The 25,556-nt window shown below is 39.4% G+C and overlaps 1 protein-coding gene across 3 annotated transcripts; it reads right to left on the minus strand.

Moving 5' to 3' along the window:
- Positions 1-7,153: 7,153 nt before the first annotated feature.
- LOC113280914 (RHOMBOID-like protein 12, mitochondrial) lies at positions 7,154-10,451 on the minus strand. Of its 3 annotated transcripts, none has more exons than XM_026529523.1 (8): positions 10,027-10,451; positions 9,709-9,823; positions 9,397-9,516; positions 8,765-8,875; positions 8,113-8,157; positions 7,838-7,942; positions 7,694-7,735; positions 7,154-7,432 (listed from the first exon to the last, which is right to left on the minus strand). In XM_026529523.1, exons 1-8 carry the CDS (start codon positions 10,383-10,385, stop codon positions 7,340-7,342), a joined length of 990 nt encoding a protein of 329 aa, XP_026385308.1. In that variant the 5' UTR covers positions 10,386-10,451; the 3' UTR covers positions 7,154-7,339. The 3 variants fall into 3 exon arrangements, with proteins under 3 accessions (XP_026385308.1, XP_026385307.1, XP_026385309.1); XM_026529522.1 differs by having other exon boundaries at positions 7,834-7,942; XM_026529524.1 differs by lacking the exon at positions 7,838-7,942.
- Between the last annotated feature and the right edge of the window lie 15,105 nt (positions 10,452-25,556).

Below are 25,556 nucleotides of genomic sequence, written 5' to 3' on the forward strand. Positions count from 1 at the left end.
TAGCATTAACTTCTCAATCATTAACAGAGCTAGCATTTACTTTCCACTAACAGTCATTAACAGAACTAACATTAACATCTCAATCATTAACAATCACACTGAACTCAAAACATTCAATGCATTGACTTCAGGCTAGCATTGGATTTCTACTAACATCAAAATCAACACAGCATTTATTTCTGGTGCATTAATCACTGACTACTAATCATTTACATTAATCATTAATCATTGACACTAATCATTCACATTAACTGCACAAGCAGATTTGTAGGCAGAGCATTACACTAATTCAATTCTGGAAATTGAAGCAAGGTTACAAAGATAACTAAAGGTGAACAAGCAAATAATGAGGTTAAAATTTCTGAACAGCAATGAAGATATGGTGAATCAGATGAATGGGAAACTAGGGTTTGAGAATTCACCTCTCAGCCCATACTATCATGTTAACTATTGCACTACTCAGCTTCTTTAAGTGGATAAATTACCTCCAATCACTAAATCAAGGCAAGCATTAGTTGTCTGCTTAAAGAACAACTAATCAAAACACAATAACAAGCAATTGAGAGTAAGTGAACATACATAGGGGAATTCTAACTACCTAGGATGCTTGACATTCTAGGTGAAAGCAACATGTTGTTCATCAGCAAAAATTGTATCCTACACAGTGATATTATCATACATCAGTAGCAATAGGCACACATTCTAGTATTAAGGCTAAGGGTTTCATCTAAACCCTAGTTAGGATGTTTAGTTCATGAGTAGAGGACCTAACATGATACTAACAGTATGAGTGTACATGGAGAATTCAACAGAGACAGAACACAAGCCAATTCCAATTGATTGATAATTTTTTCACTCAAATTAAACTTGGGTCTCTCTCCCTCCTTCTCACAATGTTACACAGTGCCCATTTTATATCAGAACAATAAACCTAATTGTAAATCCCCAAATCAGAAAATTAGGGTTTTTTTTAAATTACAAAAAATTGGACTTACAAACTCCCAAAATTTGCTCGACCCATGCCTTCTTTAGTCCTTGTTGTCGATTACCCATGCTTTCTTCTGCTCCTCTGCTACGAATTCAGTTCCCATCAACCTAGTTCTCTCATGTCAAAACCCTAACAGTGGGTAGGGTTAATGAAATGGGTGAAATAGGGTGATGGGTTTTGTTGTCGGTTGATGGAGATGGTGGTGTTGTCGGGTGTTTGTGGTGGTGGTGGAGCTCGAGGTCTGGTGGTGGCAGGGAGTTGCAGGCGATGGTGGTTCTGGAAGTGGTCGGGTGGAGAAGATGAGATCGAAGTTTTGGGAAGAAGGGAGTGTTTGGGTGGTAGTATAGGCTTCGGTGCTAGGGTGTGAAGCGGGAGCATCTGATTCGATGTTTGGCGAGATGAGCTGTTGGATATGGAGATGGTAGGTGGATCCAACGATGAGATGGGAGGCTGTGGGTAGCGACCGTCGGATGGAGGAATGCAACGAAAAGGACGGCCCAAGATGGAGATGGGCGTTGCGATGTAAAGCGGGAGCTTCGGAGTTTGATGTGCGATGATGGAGCGACCGTAGGATGCTGAAATGCTTCGATCTGACGGCTGAAATCCGATACGGGCTTGGGTAGTGGAAATGGGTTTGAGAAAGGGTTTTGGGCCTTGGGTATGCCAGGCCCATAACTTCTTTTAAGAACAATTCTTCCTTCTTGAGCCCATTTCTACCCTCTTGGTCTTGTGCACAACATTCTTCGCGGCTTCCTTGCGTAATTCCTCCTGGCTTTTCACTACTTTTCTGCTCTTTTTGCTCCGCACTTCATCCAGACTTTATTTATTACCTAAAAATGCAAAATTAAGTAAGAAAAAATATTTATTCTTGAAAACAATGAAAATACAGAATATGGGATAAAATGTAGAATTAATGCACAAAAGATGAGTTAAATGCCAACAAAAAGGGATAAATATATACAATATTTGGCACTCATCAGTGTTGCATAGGGTGAGGGAGAAAGAGAAGAAGTCGATGGAAAATGGATTGGGGTGCGTTTGTTTTGGGTATAGGGTATTCGGTACTCGGGTGTTGAGCGGGTTTAGCAATTGTTGATGAACAGCGAGGATGAGACGTTGGATGCGGAAGTACAACGAAACTGACGGCTCAAGATGGAGTTAGGTGTTGTAGTGTTTGACAGGAGCTTCAGACTTCGATGCACGACGATGAAGCGACCGTAGGATGCATCTCTGGATCCAATCTGACGGCTACGAGCTTAGGCAGGCTTTGGGCTTGGTCTTGGACTTAGGTTAGAGTTTGGGATTAGACAATTCTGAGCCCACTTCTTCTTTAAGAACAAATTCTTCCTTCCAAGCCCACTTCTAGTTGATCCGGCTCTTGCAAACATCATTCTTGCTGCCTTTCTGCGGGAGTCTTTGCCGTTTCTTTGCTCTTTCACTTCGTAAGTTAACCAGGCTTTATTTAGTACCTAAAAATGCAAAATTAATTAAGAAAAGTATTTATTCTTGAAAACAATGAAAATACAGAATATGGGATAAAATGGAGAATTAATGCACAAAAGATGAGTTAAATGCCAAGAAAAATATATAGAAATATGCACTTTTTAGCACTCATCAAATACCCCCAAACCTGAATTTTACTTGTCCTCAAGTAAAACAAAACTAAGGAAATCCTACCTATACCACTGTCGCTGGTTTATCGAATGCATTTAGCGTATGCACTAAGCCTTTTAAACCACTAAGTGTCCCTAGTGGACGAGTGAAGTCTCGTGAAGGTTTGCTTAGAACGTACCTACAAAGTTCTAGGACAAAATATAAGCTCAGATTCCATGAAATGTGACATGTGAAAGACAGTAGAAGCTCACAGCAAAATGGAGATGTCAATCTAGCTATCAAAGGCACAATCCTAGCACTGATAACAACTAAAGACACGTGATAAGAGTGTAAAGTGTATCTACACATGTTTCTAGAATGACCTGAAGTTATGACTACTAATCACCAAGAGATAGTTTTTAGGCTAAGAACCGAATTCTAAGCCAAGCTAGCTGTCCGGCTTTACGAGAATTGTGAATGTTCACCCAATGAGTTGGTGATATTTTAGTTTACCCGCGTTATACATCGATGGCTGCACCCTCCTTGCTTATTACAAGACTATTTACAACAAAAAGATGACTCTTTACATGACTCTTATTTACATTGATTACTCTCTTTTATTTTTGGAACAAGAGAGAACTATTGTCTTTAACATGACAAAACATGGAATAAATGCTTGATATATTTTTTTTTTTTTGATATTTTTTTTTTTTGATTTTTCTGAATTTTTCTGATTTTTTTTTTTTTAAGAAATAACTTTGATCTTTACAACATAGTGACACTTTTGATACATGAACAAAAAGAAAAACATAATTACATGACTCTTAGCAAGAGGTAGCCCTTATTGAATGCATCCGGTCAAATTCTATGGTTGCTTTTCTTAACGTATCCTCCAACTTCTATCCCAGCCAACCAAAGAACAAGCTAGTCAAGTCTCATTCAGTATTCTAAAGTGATTGGCAATCTAACTTCCTATCAAACACCTTGAAGATCGAGGCTATACATGTATTGGTAGATCGTGCGTGTGCAAGTTTCTTATCACTATGTGAATTGTGCTAGAATCAGGGTGCCTAAATATCTAGACTAAGAATCCTTATGTTTACATACATGCACAAGAGTCAACATTTCAAGGTAAATGAGCTCCATTTTTATGATTTTTTATTTTTTTCAATTTTTTAATTTTTTTCAAAAAGAATTCAAAAAGAAGGAGTTCTTGTTTTCAATTATGGCATGTGATCGTGGTATCTACTCTATACCCCCAAACCTAAACTAAACATTGTCCTCAATATTTCAAAAGATGTAAAGAATTATAATACAACATATGGAGAGGATTATGCTGAGTAGAGAAAAAGGAAAGAGAATACCCGATTTCGGCGAAAGCAAGATTAGAACTCCGTTATTCAAGGCAAAAATCCAACATTTTTTTAGCCGAGATCATATTGGATTAGCGCTATATATACAAAAGAAACAAAAGATTTAACTAAGAAACTATCTACTAGATTTTATACAAGAAAATTTGGTTTTTAATGGGATTGGACTTTTTGGGAAAAATTTGGTTTTGTCGGGAGACATTTGGTTTTGATGGGAAAAAGAAAATTTTTGGTTTTTAGGGAAATATTTGTAAAACTTTGGTTTTTATGGGAGAAAAACATTTGGTTTTTAATGGGATAAGGAGACCAAGCCCACTGTTTGGTTTTGCGAAGCCCAGCTAAGTTTTTGAAAAACAGGCCCACTGCTGGTGAGTAAAGCTCACTGTTGGTTTTTGGAATTTTGAAATTTTGGCCCACTCGAACTTTGGTTCAGGCCCACAGTTCAGAAACAAGCCCAGGTAACAATTTGAAATTTGGGCTCTTAAATAGCCAAAGGTCGAGGCCCAACTGGGCTTTGAAAACGTTTTCTGTTTTTGGGTCAAGCCCACAGTGTAAATGTTTAGTTTTCAAATGGATGTTAAGCCCACAGTCCCAGAAATTTAGTTGGGCTTTGGCTAGCTACTAACTAAAATATGAGGCCCAACTGGGTTTTCAAAATTTCAGTTTTCTTTAATTAAAACAACAGGCCCAAATCAATCTAAAACCACAGGCCCACAAGTAATTAAACAAACAAGCCCACAAGAAATTAATTACAAACCCAACAGAAAATATAAGCCCAAATGTTGGGTTTAATATTACAAGCCCACAAGAAAAATGGAAGCCCACAGTTTGGGTTCTCTTAATGGGTTTAGGCTTACTTGCTTAAGCACAGCCCAGCTGTTCAGTTTGATTGCAAAAACCCAGTTGGGCTTTGGATCATCCTAAGCTTGTGTAGCCCAGTTGTGTTTTGGTCTAGTTACAGCAGCAGCAGACAACAACACAAGATCAACTCAGCAACAGCAATAGGCTTGGCCTGGCAGGAAACAGCAGCAGCACCAGGTCAGTTTGTGGCAAGGTCACAGCAACAACAGCAGGGGCAACAGCAGCTCTGCTGCAGCACCACAGGTAACAGCAGCAGCATCAACACCTGTTGGCTCAAAAAGAGAAGTAAGTTTCTCTTGAAAAAGAAGCAATGAGGGATCAATACAGCAGTGATATGCAAACTAAGATGCAAGATGCTAATGCAAGTTACACTAAGATGCGGTTAACCTAAGATGCAATGCAAAACAGTAAGATGCACATCAAGTTATACAAAAACAGCAAACTAAGATACAAGAAAAACTTCAACAAAACAGCAGCCAAGTCCAAACTTCAACCGGTGGTGAGCCGATTCTACCAAACTTGTCGCTTGCTTACCAAAGTGTTTATAGTTGTTGGTAAAAGCATAAACGAAGCGCTCTTTGTGCGGTTCCAACCATTGCTCCACCACATAGTTATTGGTTAATTGGTTGCGAACCAACCGAACTTTGTACACTAAGTTAGATCTAATTTTTACGTAAAGTTCGGTTTGTTAATTTATTACGAACCAACAGAACATAACGCTGTTAATCCTAGAAACTTCCATTAACAGTGAGTTCGGTAACCTGCGTGTTTGGACCAAGTACCCGAACTACACCTTCAGGAGAGTTCGGTTACATGTTCTTCACACGATGGAACCGAACTACACCTTCAGGAGAGTTCGGTTACATGTTCTTCACATAATGTAACCGAACAGTCCCAAATCCAGTTGATTTTTTTTATTTTTAGGAAAGTTTTGACAAATTCAACATACATTTTCCAAGTATGGAGCATACCTGGACACCCAAATACTCTTCTTCCGGTGGTGGTTGATAAAATCCATCATATTCATCTTGAGATTGAGTTTGGGGAAGAATAGAATCATCATCTAAGAAATAACTCATATCCGGATCATTGTGAAGATTAACAAATACTCTAGGAGAGGATGGAGATGAAGAATCAAATGAGTTTTCATCACTTGAATACTCAAAGTTAGTGAATTGGAAAAAAAATATTTTCCATGTTTTTCTCCTTCATCTTCTCTAACTTTACTCTCTCAATAATTCTACTCATCTAATAAAAAAAACATCTTTTAATTTAATCTCACTAATTATTTTTAACTAAATCATTTCACTAATCATAACCTAAAATTAATTATGAGGATAGTTTAGGTATTAATATAAATACCTAGATATGGGGTGACCTAGGTTTACTTCTGATGTCTTTACTCAAAATAAAACCATGGTCCCCGTGCCCAAAAAAATCGTTCATATACAATGAGCGGACTAGAGTAGAATATTTGATCCATTTGCCCAGCTTCTTTCTAGCCCAACAACAACAAAAAATGACCCCTTAACCACCAGACAGGAAGACCACTGTTTCCATTTCCTGATACAGTTAGACTTGCCACCAGACAACACTGCCACTAAATTTTCTTATAATCTTGGTTAAGAGTTACTTTCAGAAAGCTATCCAGTTCAAATTGACGAAAGAGATCAAAATCGGAACTGGATTCTATAACAAGGAATGTTGTACTCCGCAATGTTACTTAAAAGTTAACACCAACCAAGAAATCCCAAAATAACAAGTCAAATTTCTGTTCAAATCCTCTGAGAAGAAAACCTCTTCCATGGATTCTGGTTCTAGGACGTCGCAAAAGCGCAGTGGATGAATATTTGGTTGGTCAGAGAAATTCAAGAGATATGTCCACTGCTGTGTGCTCTTTACTTCGGCTATTTTCCTTGTGTGGATTGCCGTGGTACAGAACTTATTTCATGTTAGAATTTTTTTGCTTGTTTTGATGTTCTGGAATGTGTGGTGATACAGTCTGTGAGCAGGATTAAAGAAAAAAAAAAGACAAAAAAATGTGAGCAGGATTAAAAAAGAAAGACAAAAAAATAGTTAATGGCTTCGCCCAGGTTTGAACTGGAGACACTGACTGACGTAATAACCAACTACACCACGAAACCCTTATTGGCCAAAAGTTCAAGGCCAAGGAAATTTTAATTGTACAAAAGTTGTAACGACTAGGTAGTCTAGACCTCGGATTTTGGAAACAAATTTTGCATTAAGGCAGCAAGACTTGAGTTAAAGTAATGCTGTGAGGTGAACTCAACTATGCAAATAAGGACAAGCCGAACCCATCAAGCCGAACCCATCAAGAAACAAGCATTATGCTGATTCCACTGAAATCTTTTTCTTGTTTATAAGGTGAAGCAGTTAATGAAGTGTGCAGATATATACTGCTAATGGACTACCATATTTACCAGAAACCTGGGGACTACATTAAAAAAAACTTACTCCCCTCCTAGGATGAAACCTATCTCTCATTGACTTTATACTGCTAATGGACTCAAACCCACCATCCTCTTTTGATCCCTGCCCACGCAATGGCAGCAACCGTAGCACCTCCCAAGTGAGCTTCTCCAGAGATATGACCGTCTTCCTGCAAGATTTAAACCAATTGATTAGTAGCATACACTAAAAACTGTAAAATCTAAATGGACCGTGTTTGCTGGCCACGTAACATGGCAACAGGTGTCTAAATGCCACACAAATTGACACCGGTCCATAATCTAGTCTCTATGAATTAGTTGTTTTTGTGGCTCCTTGTTAAGATAGTGTGCCGCTCAATGGGACAAGAAAATTCAAGTTGATATTAACACACAAATGGAAAACAAGTGCTGAATTTGATGAGCATAAATACCTGTTGCATCCTGTATAAATCTTTTCCAATTATCATAGCTCCCTGAGATTCAGTTGCAGAAAAGATGTTTTCAGTTAAGATTCACAGCATAGATTGTATTGCAATAGTTAACTGAGGTATATAAACAGGTGAAATTATACTCAGCAATAAAATTGCTGGGACTGGTATGAAGAAATTGAAATAGAGTGTAGCTTTTGGAAAAAGAAATATTTCAAGCAGTACAATAGCATTCACAGCACCACTTGCACCCTGCATTAGGATAGAGTCAATTCAAAGAAGTAATATTAATAAATTAACAATTCAAGGCTTACGAAATTTCCTTTCTTCAAATACAGTTTTTTGCATGCCAAAGATATGTATTTCTAGGTTGTGACAATTCTTGCGAAGTAAGTAATATCCATGATACACTTGGTACGTACCAATGCAGGGATTGACGAAGGATCTACAAAAAACGAACTGGAGCTCTGCACACATAGATGAACAAGTTAATGCAAAGTGAAGGCAATCAAATTTCTTCAAGGATTCACGGAGAGGCTAGTCATCACATGCTTTGTGGTGACCCAGTAACAAATTTTGAAAACTATGATACAATCTAAGAATCATCGTCACATACAGACAGACAAATATATATGTATTTGGTAATCCACAAACTCTTCTTGAAATTATTTACTATGAGAAGAAACTATTCAGATCTTTCTAAAGATCATAATTTTGTTTGATTAAAAAATGAATTTTCCAAGGATAACTTCGATTGAACATAACAGCTTGTAACAAAAGGAACAAACAGATCTGTGCCCCTAACATATGCAAGATACTCGGTAAATCAGGGAGTTCAGGCCAAAATTGCTATTAAACTTAATACACATAAAGATTCAAACTCTAAGTAGCAATTACCCATGTGGTAAGATGTGACTTCATTAAGATCCTAGGGAAATATAATACAAAAAAGAAAAAAGAAAAAAAGACGATGAGTGGATGCTGATACAAAATTTGTTCACCTGTTTACATCAGTTTTTTAATGAACAACCAAAAGCGAACAGGGATCTAAATCATCATGGGAGTAAATCATACCTTTCTCGATGGGTGCATGAAAGCATGATGTACCAAGTAGAATATCGAGCCGCCAATTGCCCCAGCTAGATACAACTTCAACAGGAACTGTGGTCCGTATATCTGTCCAATCTGTTAAACGCAAAGTATAAGATATTTTATATAAACACCAGCTTAACAAAACAATTAAGCATTCATGAGTGGTATCACATGCACAAAGGTTTGTCACAGCCGAGTACAAAAACAATGACCTGCAGATATGCCACATTGTCGGACTCCGAGGGAAGGGAAAGAAACCAAATACACTGAGATAGGATGTTTGTGATTATGATACCAAATTCATGTCTTTATGGACAGGAGTATTCAGTCCTTACGTATCCGACTAATTTTTAAATTTGTCATCTGATACAGAAATTCTGGTGTAGTTATTTGGAATACATCAACAAGTGATGCAAACTTAGTTTGAGGACCCAGGATCTAGTACGGATAATACTAGGGTGGTGCAATCAAGCAACGAACTCGTGAGCTTGAAATCTCTTCTCCAATTCCCAGAGAGGTGAACTGACAAGAGAGACTAGCAAGGGATCCCCGTGCAAGTTGTACATTGTAATTAGAACAGATGTATAATTAGAAGGAGGTGTGTATATCCTTACCGATTGCCCGAAGAAGTAAAGGCCAAGCATGTTACTGAAAAGATGTTCAATATCTATTTGACTGAACGCAGAAGTAATCATTGTATGTACACGTCCACTTTTGAAGTTATCCACTGAAATCTGTTCACGAAGCATTCTAAAGATTAGAATCAAACTTGGGTCATTCATGATTGTAAACAAGATGTAAGTCAATAAGAAAACTTTCGTCTATGAAGTAAAAGTTAACTTCCCTAAAAGGATAGAGGTGTTCATCATCATCACATTCGTGCATTTGCATTGTTTGAGCGAAAATGAGATGTTTCAAGGAGTTACCATAAAGTTCTCTTTCATGAATGAACGATCAGCAACCCTCCACAACATAAAGACAGCAACATTAGCCCCGATTAACCCCCAAAGAACACCTTTTGCTGATGGAAACCATGAGTTCCTGAAGACAAAAATGAATTGATCATATGAGTGAATTCTTTTTCTCTTCAAGTGAATTAGGAATATCCCAAACAAACCATTTTGGGGCTAAATGGGATTTCAAGTAAACCGCATTATGCTAGGTATAGACCCAAAACGATCATATCATCAGAAATAACCTAATAGAAGAAAAATAAACAAAGTTAATTAAAAAAAATGAATTACCTAGAGGGACGACTCAAGGTGAAGTAACCTTGTTTTGATCCAAAACTAATTGTATTCTTAGAAAAATTACTAGTTTTTGCAAAAAGAATTCCACGATTAATGAAATTTCTGGTTTGAGATTTCCAAAAGGTATGTGAGACTGGGTTTGATTTTGATGGAGTCGAAGAGAAGAAGTAGGTTTTAATTGAAGAGGGAGGTGGGGGTTTAGTAAATGAAGAGGAAGAAGAATTGAATAAGTCTCTTCTTGTGGTGGTTTTGAGCCTAGGAGAAGGAGAAGGAGGAGGAGGACCTAAACGACATTCTTGTAATGAGTTGGTATTTTTAAGGATTTTAGACAGAGTTCTCAATGATTTCTGCATCCTCCCAAACTGGTTTGGTTTTAGAGATGAAGTCTGTCTCTCCGTCTGGTTGAATTGGAAAAGGAACTCTTTGCCTCTTTGAAAAGAAAACAAAGAGAGTGACCACTTTTCTGTTAAATGTACCGAAAATACCCTTTCCCGTGATTTTCTGCAAGTCGAAAAATCTATGTGGGTATTTTTGCCGGGCGAGATTGGGATATACCCAGATTGATCGGGTAATACCCAAATTTGAATAGACCTAGTGCCATTGCTAAGGGGTGGTCAAAACCGGTGATTTTATTTTAATACCCTTGAACTAGTTAAATTAAAAACTAAACGCTAAAAGTAAAAACTAAAAAACTTTTAATCTTTTTTAATATCTCTTCTCTAATCTCTCTGTTCTTCCCCTTTAGCTTCTTTCATTTCTTCTATCAACCGAAAATCTTCAACTTTGATTTTCCACAAAAATGGTTGATTCTAAACGATCAAGCAGCAATACAGATTCAACATGTAATATCAAAAGATCTAAATTATAGGAAAAAGGTAACAAAAAAGTTGGAACAAGTGAACCCAAAGTACCAATCCCTAAACTCAAAGTACCAATCACTGAAGATGTTGAAAAGAACCCATTGCAGGAAAAAAGATGTAAGTAATGTCTAAACTCAAACCAATTATTTTGCTGTGTGGTATGATTGTTATATTATGTTAGAAATCGAAAATTACGATTTTCAGCGTCTAACGTCGGCATGGTTTTCAAAACAAAAGATGTCGGCCTTAGTATGTAAGTGGTAGTCGCCAAGGTCGTAACATGAATAACATGCCGACTTTTCATAATTGTCATGGCGACTGTAAAACATTACCCAGGCCCAGCAGGGTAATCAATAATCAGTCATGTCGACTTTGATTTAGTCGTCAATTTCTTAGACTTGTACCGTCACGACTTGATGTACTTTATGTTACATAAACTTGATTTTACTGAGTACAATTTTGTTCATATTCGACATCTTATATGAATAGGACCCTGCCGACTATTCCTAACAATGTCGACTAAGTGTTAAATTTTTTATTAGCCGATATTATATATGAATATAACGACTAAATGTTAGTCCTTTTTATATAGAATTTTGTTATTAGTCGGCATCTTATATGAATAAGACCATGTCGAAAAGTAAGTAAAAACTATATTTGAAGGTGTAAAATTTCATCTTCCTCCCGCTTTAGGTGTATGGGAAGGTGGTGAAGAATTTATTATTATCTTCTAAGTAATAAGGAAAATACTAATCAATTGGTCGCCAATAAAGTAAGCTACATCATAATGCAAGTTAGCGGAGCTTTCATAAGCCTAAGGAAAGTATGGAATGGGCCTGATTGATACACCCTTTGCATGAGCAAGAAAAATGCATACTCTCAGCAATGCCAAAGCTAAGTAAGAGAGGTGGAACTAGGACGCAATGGGCTACGCTCTAGTTTAAGGCATGTATTATTCCTAGAAATGACTCGAAGGCCATAGATGCATGCAATATTCATAGTCTATAGCCTCCATGGATTTAAACCCTTTTCAGAGCGAGGGTAAGTTGGAACGGTGTGGAAGCTAAGTTGGATGCATCATGCTCCACGATCATGCTTGCAAGGGCAGATGAACGTGCATTTGTCTAGTATTGTGGCTCAATAAGTAGCGTAATAATGGCGCATCGGGGAAGTTATGGCATGCGCCCCGTGGTGAGCTAGGCATTATTTCCTAATCCGTTACAGTTGGTATCATAGCAAGCTCCGAGATAACTCTAGGGACTGTGCGGAATGGATTCGTCAAACGAGTATTATTTTCTTATAAAGGAAACAAATTTGGAGAGTAAACCAACTATTGTGCAAGAAGAGTTTGTAAGTGGACTGCCAGTTACTTTGTAATTCGAGTTGTGCATGTTTGAATACTGTGTATTTGTTTGGCCTAAGTGGAAATCCACTCACGAGTGGAATCCGGAAGACCGTCTGAGACGATGGATGGACAATGGAACTGATCATCCCCACACATTGGAAACTGGCCAATAGTGTGCGTTGTCGGGCCGGCTAGCATCCCACTTACGCGTGACAACCTGGATGATTGTCTTTTTTTTCTTAATCACATTTAATATATTGATAATCAAAATTGTTTAAAATATTACAAGATAAAATTCAGAAGAAAAGAAGGCCAACTACATAGAATTAAAAGAAAATCTAGCAGAATGTATAATACTCAACATTTGGAAACTCTATTCTTGTTAAAAACTTGGTCTCCCTTATAAAACTTGTCTTTGATCTGCAGCCAATTTGGCACCTCTTTTAGCAGCTGTGTGATGAGTGCCAAATATTGTATATATTTATCCCTTTTTGTTGGCATTTAACTCATATGTTGTGCAATAATTCTACATTTTATCCCATATTCTGTATTTTCATTGTTTTCAAGAATAAATATTTTTCTTACTTAATCTTATATTTTTTAGGTAATAAATAAAGTCTGGATGAATTGCGGAGCGGAATAGAGCAGAAAAGTAGTGAAAAGCCGGGAGGAATTACGCAAGGAAGCCGCGAAGAATGTTGTGCACAAGACCAAGAGGGTAGAAATGGGCTCAAGAAGGAAGAATTGTTCTTAAAGAAGTTATGGGCCTGGCATACCCAAGGCCCAAAACCCTTTCTCAAACCCATTTCCACTACCCAAGCCCGTATCGGATTTCAGCCGTCAGATCGAAGCATTTCAGCATCCTACGGTCGCTCCATCATCGCACATCAAACTCCGAAGCTCCCGCTTTACATCGCAACGCCCATCTCCATCTTGGGCCGTCCTTTTCGTTGCATTCCTCCATCCGACGGTCGCTACCCACATCCTCCCATCTCATCGTTGGATCCACCTACCATCGTCACATCCTACGGACCAGATCGCGAAACATCATCCCTCGCTGCAACCGCTACACACCATAGTGACCAAACCCTATACTACCACCCAAACACTCCCTTCTTCCCAAAACATCGACCACACTCTGTCATCCCCATTTCCAGAACCACCACCACCTGCTCTACCCTGCCACCATCTTCCCCGACCATCCCAGTTCACCTCGAGCCGCTTCTCATCACCTCCCAACACCACAGAGACCCATACCCATCAGTACTTTCCCCCTAGCCTAGAGTTCTTATCAAACTCATATCTCTGCATCCTAGGTATGGAATTGATAAGAAATCTCGAGCTAGGGTTTCACTTGGAGCGACAGGGAAAGCAGAGAAAGCATCGTACAAGCATGGGTTGAAGCTATTTTGGTCAGTATGTAGGTTAATTTTTATTAATTTTGAAAACCCTAATTTTCAAATTTGGGGATTTTCCAATTAGGGTTTGTAGAAATATAATTTCCCTGTAAAAACTATAAATGCATGATATGGGTGTGGTAGGAAAGCTCTCTGGGCTAGCCAGGAACAAATTATTGCATCAATTCTCAAATTTCTGTTTAGCAACAGTATATGTGTGGAACTTGTTCATCAGTTGATTTTTGTTGAGGTTATGTTTGCTTAATCTATGTATGCTGTTAGTAAAATGTTGAGCATGAGCTAAATAGCACTGAACTAGGGCTCTGATGAAGCCTAGTGTAATGTTGGATGATGCATGGTTAGGATAGTGTTCTTCTTGCAATTTTGCTTGAGCAATGAGAAGTACTCAGTGCTCTGGCATGCTTGTGATTGATTGTGCTGTCAAAAGACAATCAATTCTAGGGGCATATCAGTGAGCAAGCTGTTTTTCATCTCATTCTAGATGTATGCTTAGGAATTCCATTTCAACCTTGACTGCATTGTTTGATATAGGCACATGGTGGACTCAGTTGCCTTAGTAACTCCACTTTCTGTAACTCTCTCTCTGTTTTGTTTATTGCCTTCTTAAGTGTTTCTTCACTGTTTGGTTTAATTTGTGCAACTCCAACCCTGCTGTGCACTGGATATAGTGCACTGCTCTCCTCTGCCCTTAGCTCATAGCTTCGGTTTACTTCATTGCCATCTTTGTTTTACTTGCACTGTGACTTAGTGAACTGCTACCTTTGTCTTGCATCCACTGCCTAGCTTAGCCCAACTTCAATTACAACCTCCTAATCCCTGTGGAACTGACCCTTCTTACCCACTAGCTACAACTTATCCCTGTATACTTGCAGGCAAGTTGTGAGCAGTCACTTTTCTATACACACCAAGTTTTTGGCGCCGCTGCCGGGGATTTGGTTGTGCTGTTTTTGAAGTTCTCCTAACTATTCTTGCATCTTAGCTCCTCTTGCATTTTAGCTGATTCTATTGTTGTTGTTGTGAACTAGAAGCTTCTTTCACTTCCTGCCTTGTATCTTCCTGCCTTGTATCTTCCTGCCTTGCCATAGTTGTGTGCTCATTGCTATTGTGGCCTTGCTGTGCTCATTGTCCACTCACCTGTTGCTGGTGCCTTCTCTGCTGCCAAGTGAAGCTGCTGGGCTGCCAACTGAAGTGAAGCTGCTGGGCTCTGCCAACTTCTGGTGGGCTTGTACTTTTCTGAATTGGGCTTCACCAAGTGCTGCTGGGCTCTGCCTCCTTTTGTTACTGGGCTCCTGGTCTCTTGTTACTGAGCTGAACCCAACTCAACTGGGCTTCACTACTGGTTCTGCCTTCTGCTGCTGGGCTTGAGCGAGAGCTGTGTAGGACGATCCTAAAGCCCAACTGGGCTGTGCAACTAAAAGGGAACAAAAGCCTAACTGGGCTTCCCTCCTTAACCAAGTAAGCCTAAAACCATGAGTAACCCACTTGGGCCTCATTAAATATTCAATTTGGGTATGTAATAATTAATTTATTTTTTTTAATTTGGGATTGTAATAATTATTTTCATTTTTATTTTTTTTTGTATTTTCTTTTTCTTTTATTTTCTTTTATTTTTCTTTTATGGGCTTGTAATTATTATTATTGTTTTTATTTTTTTTTTTATGGGTTGTGCTAATTTATGCTAGGTTTAGTTCAAAAACTCTTCCAAAGCCCAATTTTAGACCAAAAACAAAATCCCTATTTAAAACCAAAATTCCACTCCTTAAAACCAAATTCCACTTAACCCTTTCAAAACCAAATCCTTATGGGCCCTGTTTTCTTCCTTATCCGTGGGCTTGTTATTTCATGAGTGGGATATGATTGTAACCTTTAGAGACCAATCAAATAGACTAGTTAGAGTAAATCAAATAGACCCAATTGACATACCCACAACTTCTGAGGAAAACACACCGGACCAATCTGAAACAATGGGAGAACCCCGTACCCTCAAGGATTATATGTACCCAACTAGAGCCAGTCAACCTTCTTGTATTGTGCTACCCGAGGCTAATGGCCATTATGAGCTGAAATCCAGCACAATACAGATGCTCCCTATTTTTAGAGGTGTTGAGAATGAAAACCCTTACCACCACGTGAGAGAATTCGAGGAAATTTGTGGAACTCTGCGTTTCACTCAAATGTCCGACGAAACCCTAAAGTTAAGGCTCTTTCCTTTTTCCCTGAAAGATAAGGCAAAGGCCTGGCTGTATGCTTTACAGCCTCAATCCATCATGACATGGGATGACCTCATAAAGGAGTTTTTCAAAAAGTTTTTCCCGAATCACAAGACTGCGACAATTCGTCAAAGTCTGAATAGCTTTGTGCAATTAGAGGGTGAAACCTTAGCTAGATACCTGGAGAGATTCAATGAATTATTGCTCCAATGTCCCCATCATGGTTTTGAAAAATGGAGACTTGTGCAAATTTTGTATGAGGGTCTAGATGTGTCCACCCGAACAACGGTTGAGTCAATGTGTAATGGTCTATTCGTAGACAAAACCGCTGAGGCATCTTGGGACTTCTTGATTGAAGTGGCTGAAAAGACGCAACAGTGGGAATCCATCCGTGAACCCATAAAGACTACTTCCGAAGCTAGGGCTTTTAGGATTGAAGCGGATTTTGAGGGAAGAGCAAACATGGCATCAATAGTTAGGAGATTAGAAGAGTTAGAACTACATAAAAATTCAAAACCTTCCACCACTACTCTCCGAGAACATGTCGCTTCGTCTGTATGTGCCGCTTGTAACGATCCCAACCATCAATTCCAAAATTGTCCCGATTTGCTTGCAGTCCAGGAATCTAGGCTTGAACAGGCACAGGCCATGTTTCAAAAACAAGAGCATAACCCCTATTCACAGACCTACAATCCAGGATGGAGAAACCACCCTAACTTTTCATGGTCCAAAGGACCCACTCAGGGAGGACCATCTCAACCCAATCAGAGCTATCAAAACAATCAGGGATATCAGAACAATCAAGGTTATCAACACCCTAGGAACCCTCAGCAACAATCAAACTCTCAACAATCTTATCCTCAACACCATACCGACAAGAGATTATCCGCTCTAGAGGAGATGTTCCAGAGTCTAGTGCAAAGTCAGAAAAGTCTTGATCAAAAGATGGGTCAAATCTGTGATTCCATAAGTGAGAGAGAAAAGGGTACACTTCCTAGCCAACCCCAACAAAATCCAAAGAGGATATTTCAAACAGGCACAACATCCTGCACTGAAACCTCACCCGATCAAGTCCATGCCGTTACCACCCTCCGAAGTGGTAAAATCATCGAGAACAACGTGGGCGAACCTAATGAATCTGATACAAATTCCACGCTGTCTCCACAACCCCAGAAAACCAAAGAATCTGAGCAAGTTGGAAAGCCTGACAATTCTACTGCTGTGAATGTCCCTTTGCCAACTCATTCTCCTGTTGCCCCATTTCCTCAAAGATTGATCTATCAACAGAAAAGTACCCATTACAATGAGATGTTAGATCTATTCAAGAGAGTCAACATCAACATTCCTTTTCTTGAAGCAATCAAGCAAATCCCTGCTTATTCCAAATTCCTCAAAGACTTGTGTACTCAAAAGCGCAAGCTCAATGTGCAAAACGTGCTTTCTTAGCTGAGCAGGTGAGTTCCATCATTCTGAACAAAACTCCACCCAAGTTTAGGGATCCAGGATGTCCAACAATTTCTTGCACTATAGGAGAACACACGGTCAATAAAGCGTTATTAGACCTAGGTGCAAGTGTTAACCTACTGCCATATTCTGTTTATGAGCAGTTAGGTCTTGGGGAGTTGAAACCAACATCTATCACTCTACAACTGGCAGACCGATCTGTCAAGATTCCTCGTGGAGTGGTCGAAGACGTTTTGATCAAGGTTGACAAATTCTATTTTCCCGTAGACTTCATTGTCTTAGACACTCAACCTGTACAAAACCCAGACTGTCACATTCCTGTCATCTTAGGACGTCCTTTCTTGGCTACGTCCAACGCGATCATTAATTGTCGTAATGGAGTGTTGAAACTGTCTTTTGGCAACATGACGGTAGAATTGAATGTGTTCGATATTAGTCAACAACCTGTGAATCTTGATGATGATGATGTGCATGAAGTTAATATGATTGAAGGATTAATGCAAGATTCGTTGACTAACATTCTATCCGTCGACCCCTTTCAAGCATGTATGGAGAACTTTAACCAGATTCCTATGATGATGCATACTGTAGTGACGTCCTATCTCTGCTCGAATCTGTACCTCAAATGGACGTCACTGAAAGGAAATATGAAGTGGAACCACCCTTACTCTCTGATTCCAAGCTTATTCCATCCATTGTTGAGCCACCCAAGCTTGAATTGAAAACATTGCCTAGTACGTTGAAGTACGCATTCCTAGGTTCTTCTGATACTTTACCTGTCATTATTTCATCATGTTTAGACACGGAACAGGAAAGTAAGCTTTTAGAAGTACTTAAGGAACACAAAGAGGCCTTAGGATGGACCATCTCAGATCTCAAAGGAATTAGTCCCACCATTTGCATGCACCACATTAACCTTGAAGAGAATGCCAAACCATCGAGGGAAATGCAAAGGAGACTTAATCCTAACATGAGAGATATAGTCAAATGAGAGATCCTGAAACTACTTGATGCGGGTATCATATACCCAATTCCCGATAGCAAATGGGTTAGTCCCATTCAAGTTGTGCCTAAGAAGTCAGGCATTACTGTAGTTCAGAACGACAAGAATGAATTAGTCCCTACTCGTACAACCACAGGATGGCGAGTATGCATCGACTACAGGAAGTTGAACACAGTAACAAGGAAGGATCACTTCCCGCTCCCTTTCATTGACCAAATGCTAGAACGTGTGTCTGGACACAGTCACTACTGTTTTCTAGATGGCTTTTCCGGTTATAACCAAATTCACATTGCTCCGGAAGATCAGGAAAAAACTACATTCACGTGTCCATTTGGGACGTTTGCTTATAGACGTATGCCCTTCGGGTTGTGTAATGCACCTGCTACTTTTCAGCGTTGCATGATGAGCATTTTTCTGACATGATAGATAGTTTTCTCGAGATATTTATGGATGATTTCTCTGTTTTTGGTTCCTCGTTTGACGAATGTTTGAAGCATCTTTCCCTCGTGATATCCAGATGTAAAGAAAAGAACCTTGTTCTAAATTGGGAAAAATGCCATTTTATGGTGAATTCAGGAATATTCTAGGACACATCATCTCAGAAAAAGGAATTTAAGTGGATAAAGCTAAAGTTGACCTCATTCAACATCTACCACAACCTTGATCTGTGAAGGAGATCAGATCGTTTCTAGGTCATGCTGGTTTTTACCGGCGATTCATCAAAGATTTCAGCAAAATCTCCAGACCTCTGTGCAGTCTTCTCTCCAAAGATGTTGCCTTCAATTTCGATGTTGCTTGTGTGAAGGCATGGGAGGAATTAAAAACCCTTCTCACCACCGCTCCTATAGTCCGACCACCCGATTGGAAGCTTCGTTCGAACTTATGTGTGATGCCTCTGATTATGCTGTTGGTGCTGTTTTAGGACAGCGAGTTGATAGACTACCATATGTGATATACTATGCTAGCAAAACCCTTAATGATGCCCAACTCAATTATTCAACTACCGAGAAGGAATTGCTTGCCGTCGTTTTCGCATTAGACAAGTTTAGATCTTATCTGATAGGGTCTAAGATCATCATATACACAGACCATGCGGCTTTGAAGTATCTTCTTTCCAAGAAGGATGCTAAAGCTCGCCTTATTCGATGGATACTATTATTACAAGAATTCGATCTCGAAATCCGTGATAAGAAAGGTTGTGAGAATGTGGTTGCTGATCATTTGTCTAGATTAACTTTAGAGTCTATTGATGAATTTGAGCTGATTAGAGAATCATTCCCAGATGAACAGCTGATGTCTATCTCAGACCTTCCTTGGTTTGCTGATATTGTTAACTACCTCGCTGCAGGTAGGATGCCCTCACGTTGGTCGAGACAAGACCGCTATAAGTTCTTGGCTGAAGTTAAACATTTCCTTTGGGATGACCCATATTTGTTTAAGTACTGCCCAGACCAAATCATTAGGAAATGTGTCCCCAACACCGAACGGAAAGATGTGATATCTTTCTGTCATGACCACGCATGTGGAGGCCATTTCAGTGCCAAGAAAACCGCTGCAAAGATCTTGCAGTGTGGATTCTATTGGCCATCATTGTTCAAGGATTGCCATGATTATTGTGTTGCTTGTGAACGCTGTCAAAAGCTAGGAAGCATTTCGAGGAGAAACATGATGCCATTGAACCCTATTTTGATTGTGGAGATTTTTGATGTTTGGGGGATCGACTTCATGGGTCCATTCCCTGTTTCTGACGGTAGATTGTACATCCTAGTCGCCGTTGACTACGTCTCCAAGTGGGTAGAAGCCATCGCAACCAGAATAAATGACCACAAGGTGGTACTTTCCTTTTTAAAGGAAAACATATTTTCACGTTTTGGTACCCCGAGAGCTATCATCAGTGACGGTGGCTCACATTTCTGCAATAGGCACTTCGAGTTTTTAGTACGCAAGTATGGATAACTCACAAGGTTGCTACTCCGTACCACCCTCAGACCAGTGGACAAGTGGAAGTGTCTAATAGGGAAATCAAGCACATTCTAGAAAAGACGGTTAACCCGTCCAGGAAAGATTGGTCATTGAGATTGAATGATGCTTTGTGGGCCTATAGAACAGCTTATAAGACACCAATTGGCATGTCCCCCTATCGTTTAGTGTATGGAAATCCGTGTCATCTTCCTGTGGAGTTAAAACATCGAGCTTATTGGGCAATCAAGCAACTGAACTTTTCTCTGGACGAAGCTGGAATTCAACGGAAACTTCAACTCAACGAGTTGGAAGAATTGAGAAATGAGGCTTATGATAGTGCCAAGTTATATAAACAGAAGATGAAGATGTTTCATGATAAGCGTATTCTGCGCAAATCCTTCACTCCTGGTCAGAAAGTCTTGCTGTATGACTCCCGATTACATCTTTTTCCAGGAAAACTGCGTTCCAGATGGAAGGGTCCGTACCTAGTACGCACAGTTTTTCCTCATGGAGCTGTAGAGCTGGAGGATGTCTCCAACAAGAACGTTTTCAAAGTCAACGGGCAGAGATTAAATCCATTCCTTGAGCCATTTCCACCCGACATTGAAACAACCAACCTGGAGGACCCAGTCTATGTGGACTAAACTGGTCCATTCTTTCCCTAAACTGGAATGGAGTTTTTGTTTGATGAAGATGGCTTTTGAACCACTCTAGACCAAGAGGTTGTTGGAACCCTTTCCTCTGATACTGATCCATATTTCCCATTTATAAAGTTGATGACACTCTTATCCACTGCATTATTCTCTGCTATTTGTAGAATTTTTTATGGAGAAAGTGTTTAATTCCTTTCACTCATTTGTATCTCTTTTTCTTCCTCAATCACATTATTAGGAGTTTCAAATCCGGCAGAAGATATGTTAACAGCTGCATTGTTAACTGGAGACGTAGTTTGTTGATGAATGGATGTACCTGGAGTAAAACATATATCAAACTTAACTTGTTCAGTCTAAGATGCTATTTTGGTGTTGTTGTACCATATGAAATAGATGAGGAATTCCTTCCTTTATCAGTCTTCTCAAGAGAGATTGGTTTAAAGTTATTTGTTGCAGTCCTTTGCTTTGCTTGAATGCTCTTTTCTTCTGCTTCAGCTGCTATTTTAATATTGCATTCAGTTTGCAAATGCCCAACAATTTTGCAATGATGACAGAATTTGTGTACCTTTGTAAGTAAAACATCTTACATAAAACCACCAAATTTAGTTTTAATCCATAGTTTGGGAGGAATTTTCTTTACCAAATCAATTTTAATAAGAACTCTAGCATATAATCCATTCTCAAAATTCAAAGTAGCCTCATCTACTTTCACTGGATCTCTCAATGCTTTGCTGATAGTGAATAATATTTTTTTCATCCCAGTACTCTAAACTTAGTACACGATAATGAACCCATACAATTGCAGTAGATGTTCGATGAAGTTCTGGACAAAAATCTGGTATCCAATTACGAATCCATAAGGTTTGATTAAAAACTTCCCAAAGTCATGTTTTGATGTAACTTTGATCTCTTTCATTATCCAGTTTGATTGTGAATAAACCCTTCCCTAATGGGATAATTTTGCATTGACCTTGAAGTTTCCACTGAGATTTCAGATTTGATACGCATCTGTAAATTTCATATGAAGTAAATCCAGACGTCCTATTCATGAAAATTTCCACACAACACATATTTCTTCAGTACCATTAACCAGATCGATTGATTGACTTTGTTCAACAGAGTTATTAAGATCCACCACTGATGGATTCATTTCCAAGTTTGATGATTTTCCATAAAAATTGAGATAAAACACACAAAAAACAATAAAACTCTGGATGACTGTCTGGGACACTGGACAATTGGAAGTTGTTCCACACAATATTACATGTTGTTGGCACCAACCTTGTGAACATTAGGGATTCCTTAGTGGTGGTATGGGACGCCCACTTAGGATACCTGCTTGAGATATCCTTTTGGCAACTGGCCAATTGAGATTCTTGTAACGTTGTGGACTCTTTTTGGATTCATGAGTATGCGATACATTATGTTTTCTCAGAAGTTTCCAATTGATTTTCCATGACAAACTGAAGAAACTTACGTGATTTATGAGCATTTGGTATGAGACTTTTGCTCAGGAATACAAACCTAAGAGTTTGTCCACAATAGTTTTGTTTTGAATTTCGGGGACGAGATTCTTTAAAGGGGTGAATGATGTAAAAACTTGAATTTTTAGCACGGCGCATGCTCAAAGATGCGTCATAGCATGAGCTGAAGCTTCATCTCAAGCTTCTGTCGTGTTAAGAGGAACATTGGCTCAGGCCAATGCGGTGCCAAATTGGCGCATTATGTTGGGCACATTGACCAAGGCCAATACGACACCAAGTGGAAGCTACATTGGCCTAGAGCCAACATTGCATAAATATGATGCATTATGCCAGTTGGTTATATGGCCTTAGTCGATAAATCACAAACATTGCACAATATGCGGGTTAATGCCTCGAGCCAATATTGCACAATCATTGTGTAATAGGCCAGAGAGGGTTGTCCAAGTGAATATTGCATAATCATTGTGCAATTTATGGCTGAGTAAATGTTGTGCAATCATTGTGCAACATCCAGAACGAGTGATGCGTAATCATTGTGCATTACAGAACATAACTCAGCATTCATTTCCGGTTATTCAGGAAAACATGGCAACGACTATGAATAGTGAAACAAGCATGTCACTTGGTGGATGTCAATCCTGTCTCCTTTACAAAGTTATAGAAATATCATTAAGACATATATAGGGAGGGATAGTTGGTTGAAGGTGTATTGCGGACCATGCACCAAGTAAGCTTCATAGATTATCCAGAACAGTATAAATGATGCCTAAGCCTTATTTATAGCTGTGTAACCTTGAAAATAAGGTATATGATGCGAAGGCATCATCATGCCATGCTGCAGACCCGATAATGCACAATCATTATGCATTTTGATGAAACGACCTATACGGACTAGGCCATTAGCATTATTGCTTGGCCACGACCTCACAAACGAGTTGGCTTAAGTTGTTTGTCCATTCGTGGATGAATTACGGTCCGTGTTTGATTCCTTTAGAGTATGGAGGGTTACTTAGGCAGCCACAATGAGTTGCAGCATTTCCGGTCTAGTACTTATTGCTCATATCATCTAATTACGAGATGATTGCGACACATTGGCCTTCATATCATCTGGCTCAGTATTGTGATGCAAGAGATGATTGTGACCAAATTTGATAAAGCTAGTTGCATGCCATTCATTGGATGATCATATTTCCTATCAAGCTACACGAAATGGGCATATGTACCAACGACGCGTTGGGCATTGCCAATAAAGTAAGCTACATCGATATGCAAGTTAGCAGAGCTTGCATAAGCCTAAGGAAAGTATGGCATGTGCCTGATTGATGTACCCTTTGCATGAGCAAGAAAAATGCATGCTCTCAGCAATGCCAAAGCTAAGTAAGAAAGGTGTAACTAGGCTGCAATGGCATACGCGCTAGTTTAAGGCATGTATTATGCCTAGAAAGGACTCGAAGGCCAGAGATGCATGAAATATGCATATGCCATAGCCTCCATGGCTTTAAACCCTTTTCAGAGCAAGGGTCAGTTGGAACGGTGTGGAAGCTAAGTTGGATGCATAATGCTCCACGGGCATGCTTGCAAGTGCAGGTGAAAGTGTATTTGCCTAGTGTTGTGGCCTGATAAATAGCGTAATAATGGCGCATCAGGGAAGTTATGTCCTGTGCACCCTGGTGCACTAGGCGTAATTTTCCTGTGCGTCACCTGGATGCTCTTCTGGAAGCATAAGTCCCGGTTTTGGGGTTAGATAGACTTTGTATATTGCTATCGATTTCCCGTCTCACCTTTGTCTATTGATCGGAAAGAAAATCACACATATAGGCTTATCTTTGGGATGCAGATTGCTTTAAAGTTTCCAATTGATTTAAAGCAACTCTTAGGCTGTAAAGGACGTCATCTAATTAAGGGAATCAATTGCGTCAAGTCCTGCTAAGATTCAAGAGGCGTAAGGAGCGTGACAGTAACTAAATTGTTGTGAGGATTTAATTCGGTCTCAACTACTGTTGATGGTGTTTTTTAGCTTAGGGTTAAAATCGTAAAACCTTGCATCAGATGTGACGTCACTCTGCAAGAAAACGGTGTTGCAAGTACTAACCTCTCTACCGACACATTTATTGAGCAGCTCAATATGCTTTTACCCATAACACTCTGTAAATTCTGGCACCTCGCCAATAATAGACTCACTGAGTACTTTCTTGTGCTATGTTCCCCAGCAAAACCCTTAAATCGGTATGGCATGACAGATTAATGTTCGCTCGCAGCGGAGTAGCATGAACCTTCAAGTACCAAAGTTAAGGCCATTGCACGAAATACTCAGACAAAAAGTACACTGCATTCTTAAGATAAAGATTTTGTGTGGAAGTATACAAAATCCGGCCAATTATTGTGATGACTCACAAAGGACTCATAAACCCGAATAATTTGCGAAATGAGGGTTTCGCGCCCCGCACAGTATACTAGACCCCATTGGTCGAAACCATGCTTAGCCAAGCTATGAAACCAAATCCTCCACAGCGCACTAAAAGTGCGGCCGCGCCCTAGCATGCTGGCCCTATTTCCATCGACCAATCGGGTCGCTTCAAATCCGCCACCGCGCGTTAAAAGTGTGGCCGTGACCTAAGATTGCCCCCTACTTTCATTGACCAATCAGGTTGCTCCAAACCTGCCACAGTCTCAAAAGAGGTCGATATACTAAGCTAGCGTCCCAAAACACGTTAGCTTCCCAAAAACACGCTAGCGTCCCAAAACACGCTAGCTTCCCAAAACACGCTAGCTTCCTGATGAGTGCCAAATATTGTATAATTTTATCCCTTTTTGTTGGCATTTAACTCATCTTTTGCGCAGTAATTCTACATTTTATCCCATATTCTGTATTTTCATTGTTTTCAAGAATAAATATTTTTCTTACTTAATTTTGCATTTTTAGGTAATAAATAAAGTTTGGATGAATTGCGGAGCGAAAAGAGCAGAAAAGTAGTGAAAAACCGGGAAGAAATTACGCAAGGAAGCCGCAAAGAATGGTGCGCACAAGTCCAAAAAGCTAGGAATGGGCTCAAAAAGGAAGAATTGTTCTTAAAGAAGATATGGGCTTGGCATACCCAAAGCCCAAAACCCTTACCCAAACCCAT

Source organism: Papaver somniferum, chromosome 5 (genome assembly GCF_003573695.1).
Source record: "Papaver somniferum cultivar HN1 chromosome 5, ASM357369v1, whole genome shotgun sequence".
Taxonomy (NCBI): Eukaryota; Viridiplantae; Streptophyta; class Magnoliopsida; order Ranunculales; family Papaveraceae; genus Papaver; species Papaver somniferum.

Bases quoted from the DNA above. Each gene is read 5' to 3' on its own strand.
- LOC113280914 (XM_026529522.1), bottom strand. From the start codon at position 10,385: ATGCAGAAATCATTGAGAACTCTGTCTAAAATCCTTAAAAATACCAAC. The intron at 9,824-10,026 runs GTAATTCATTTT...TTTTGTCTTCAG, and splicing joins ACCTTGAGTCGTCCCTCTAG to GAACTCATGGTTTCCATCAG. The intron at 7,943-8,112 runs GTACGTACCAAG...ATCCTAATGCAG, and splicing joins CTTCGTCAATCCCTGCATTG to GGTGCAAGTGGTGCTGTGAA.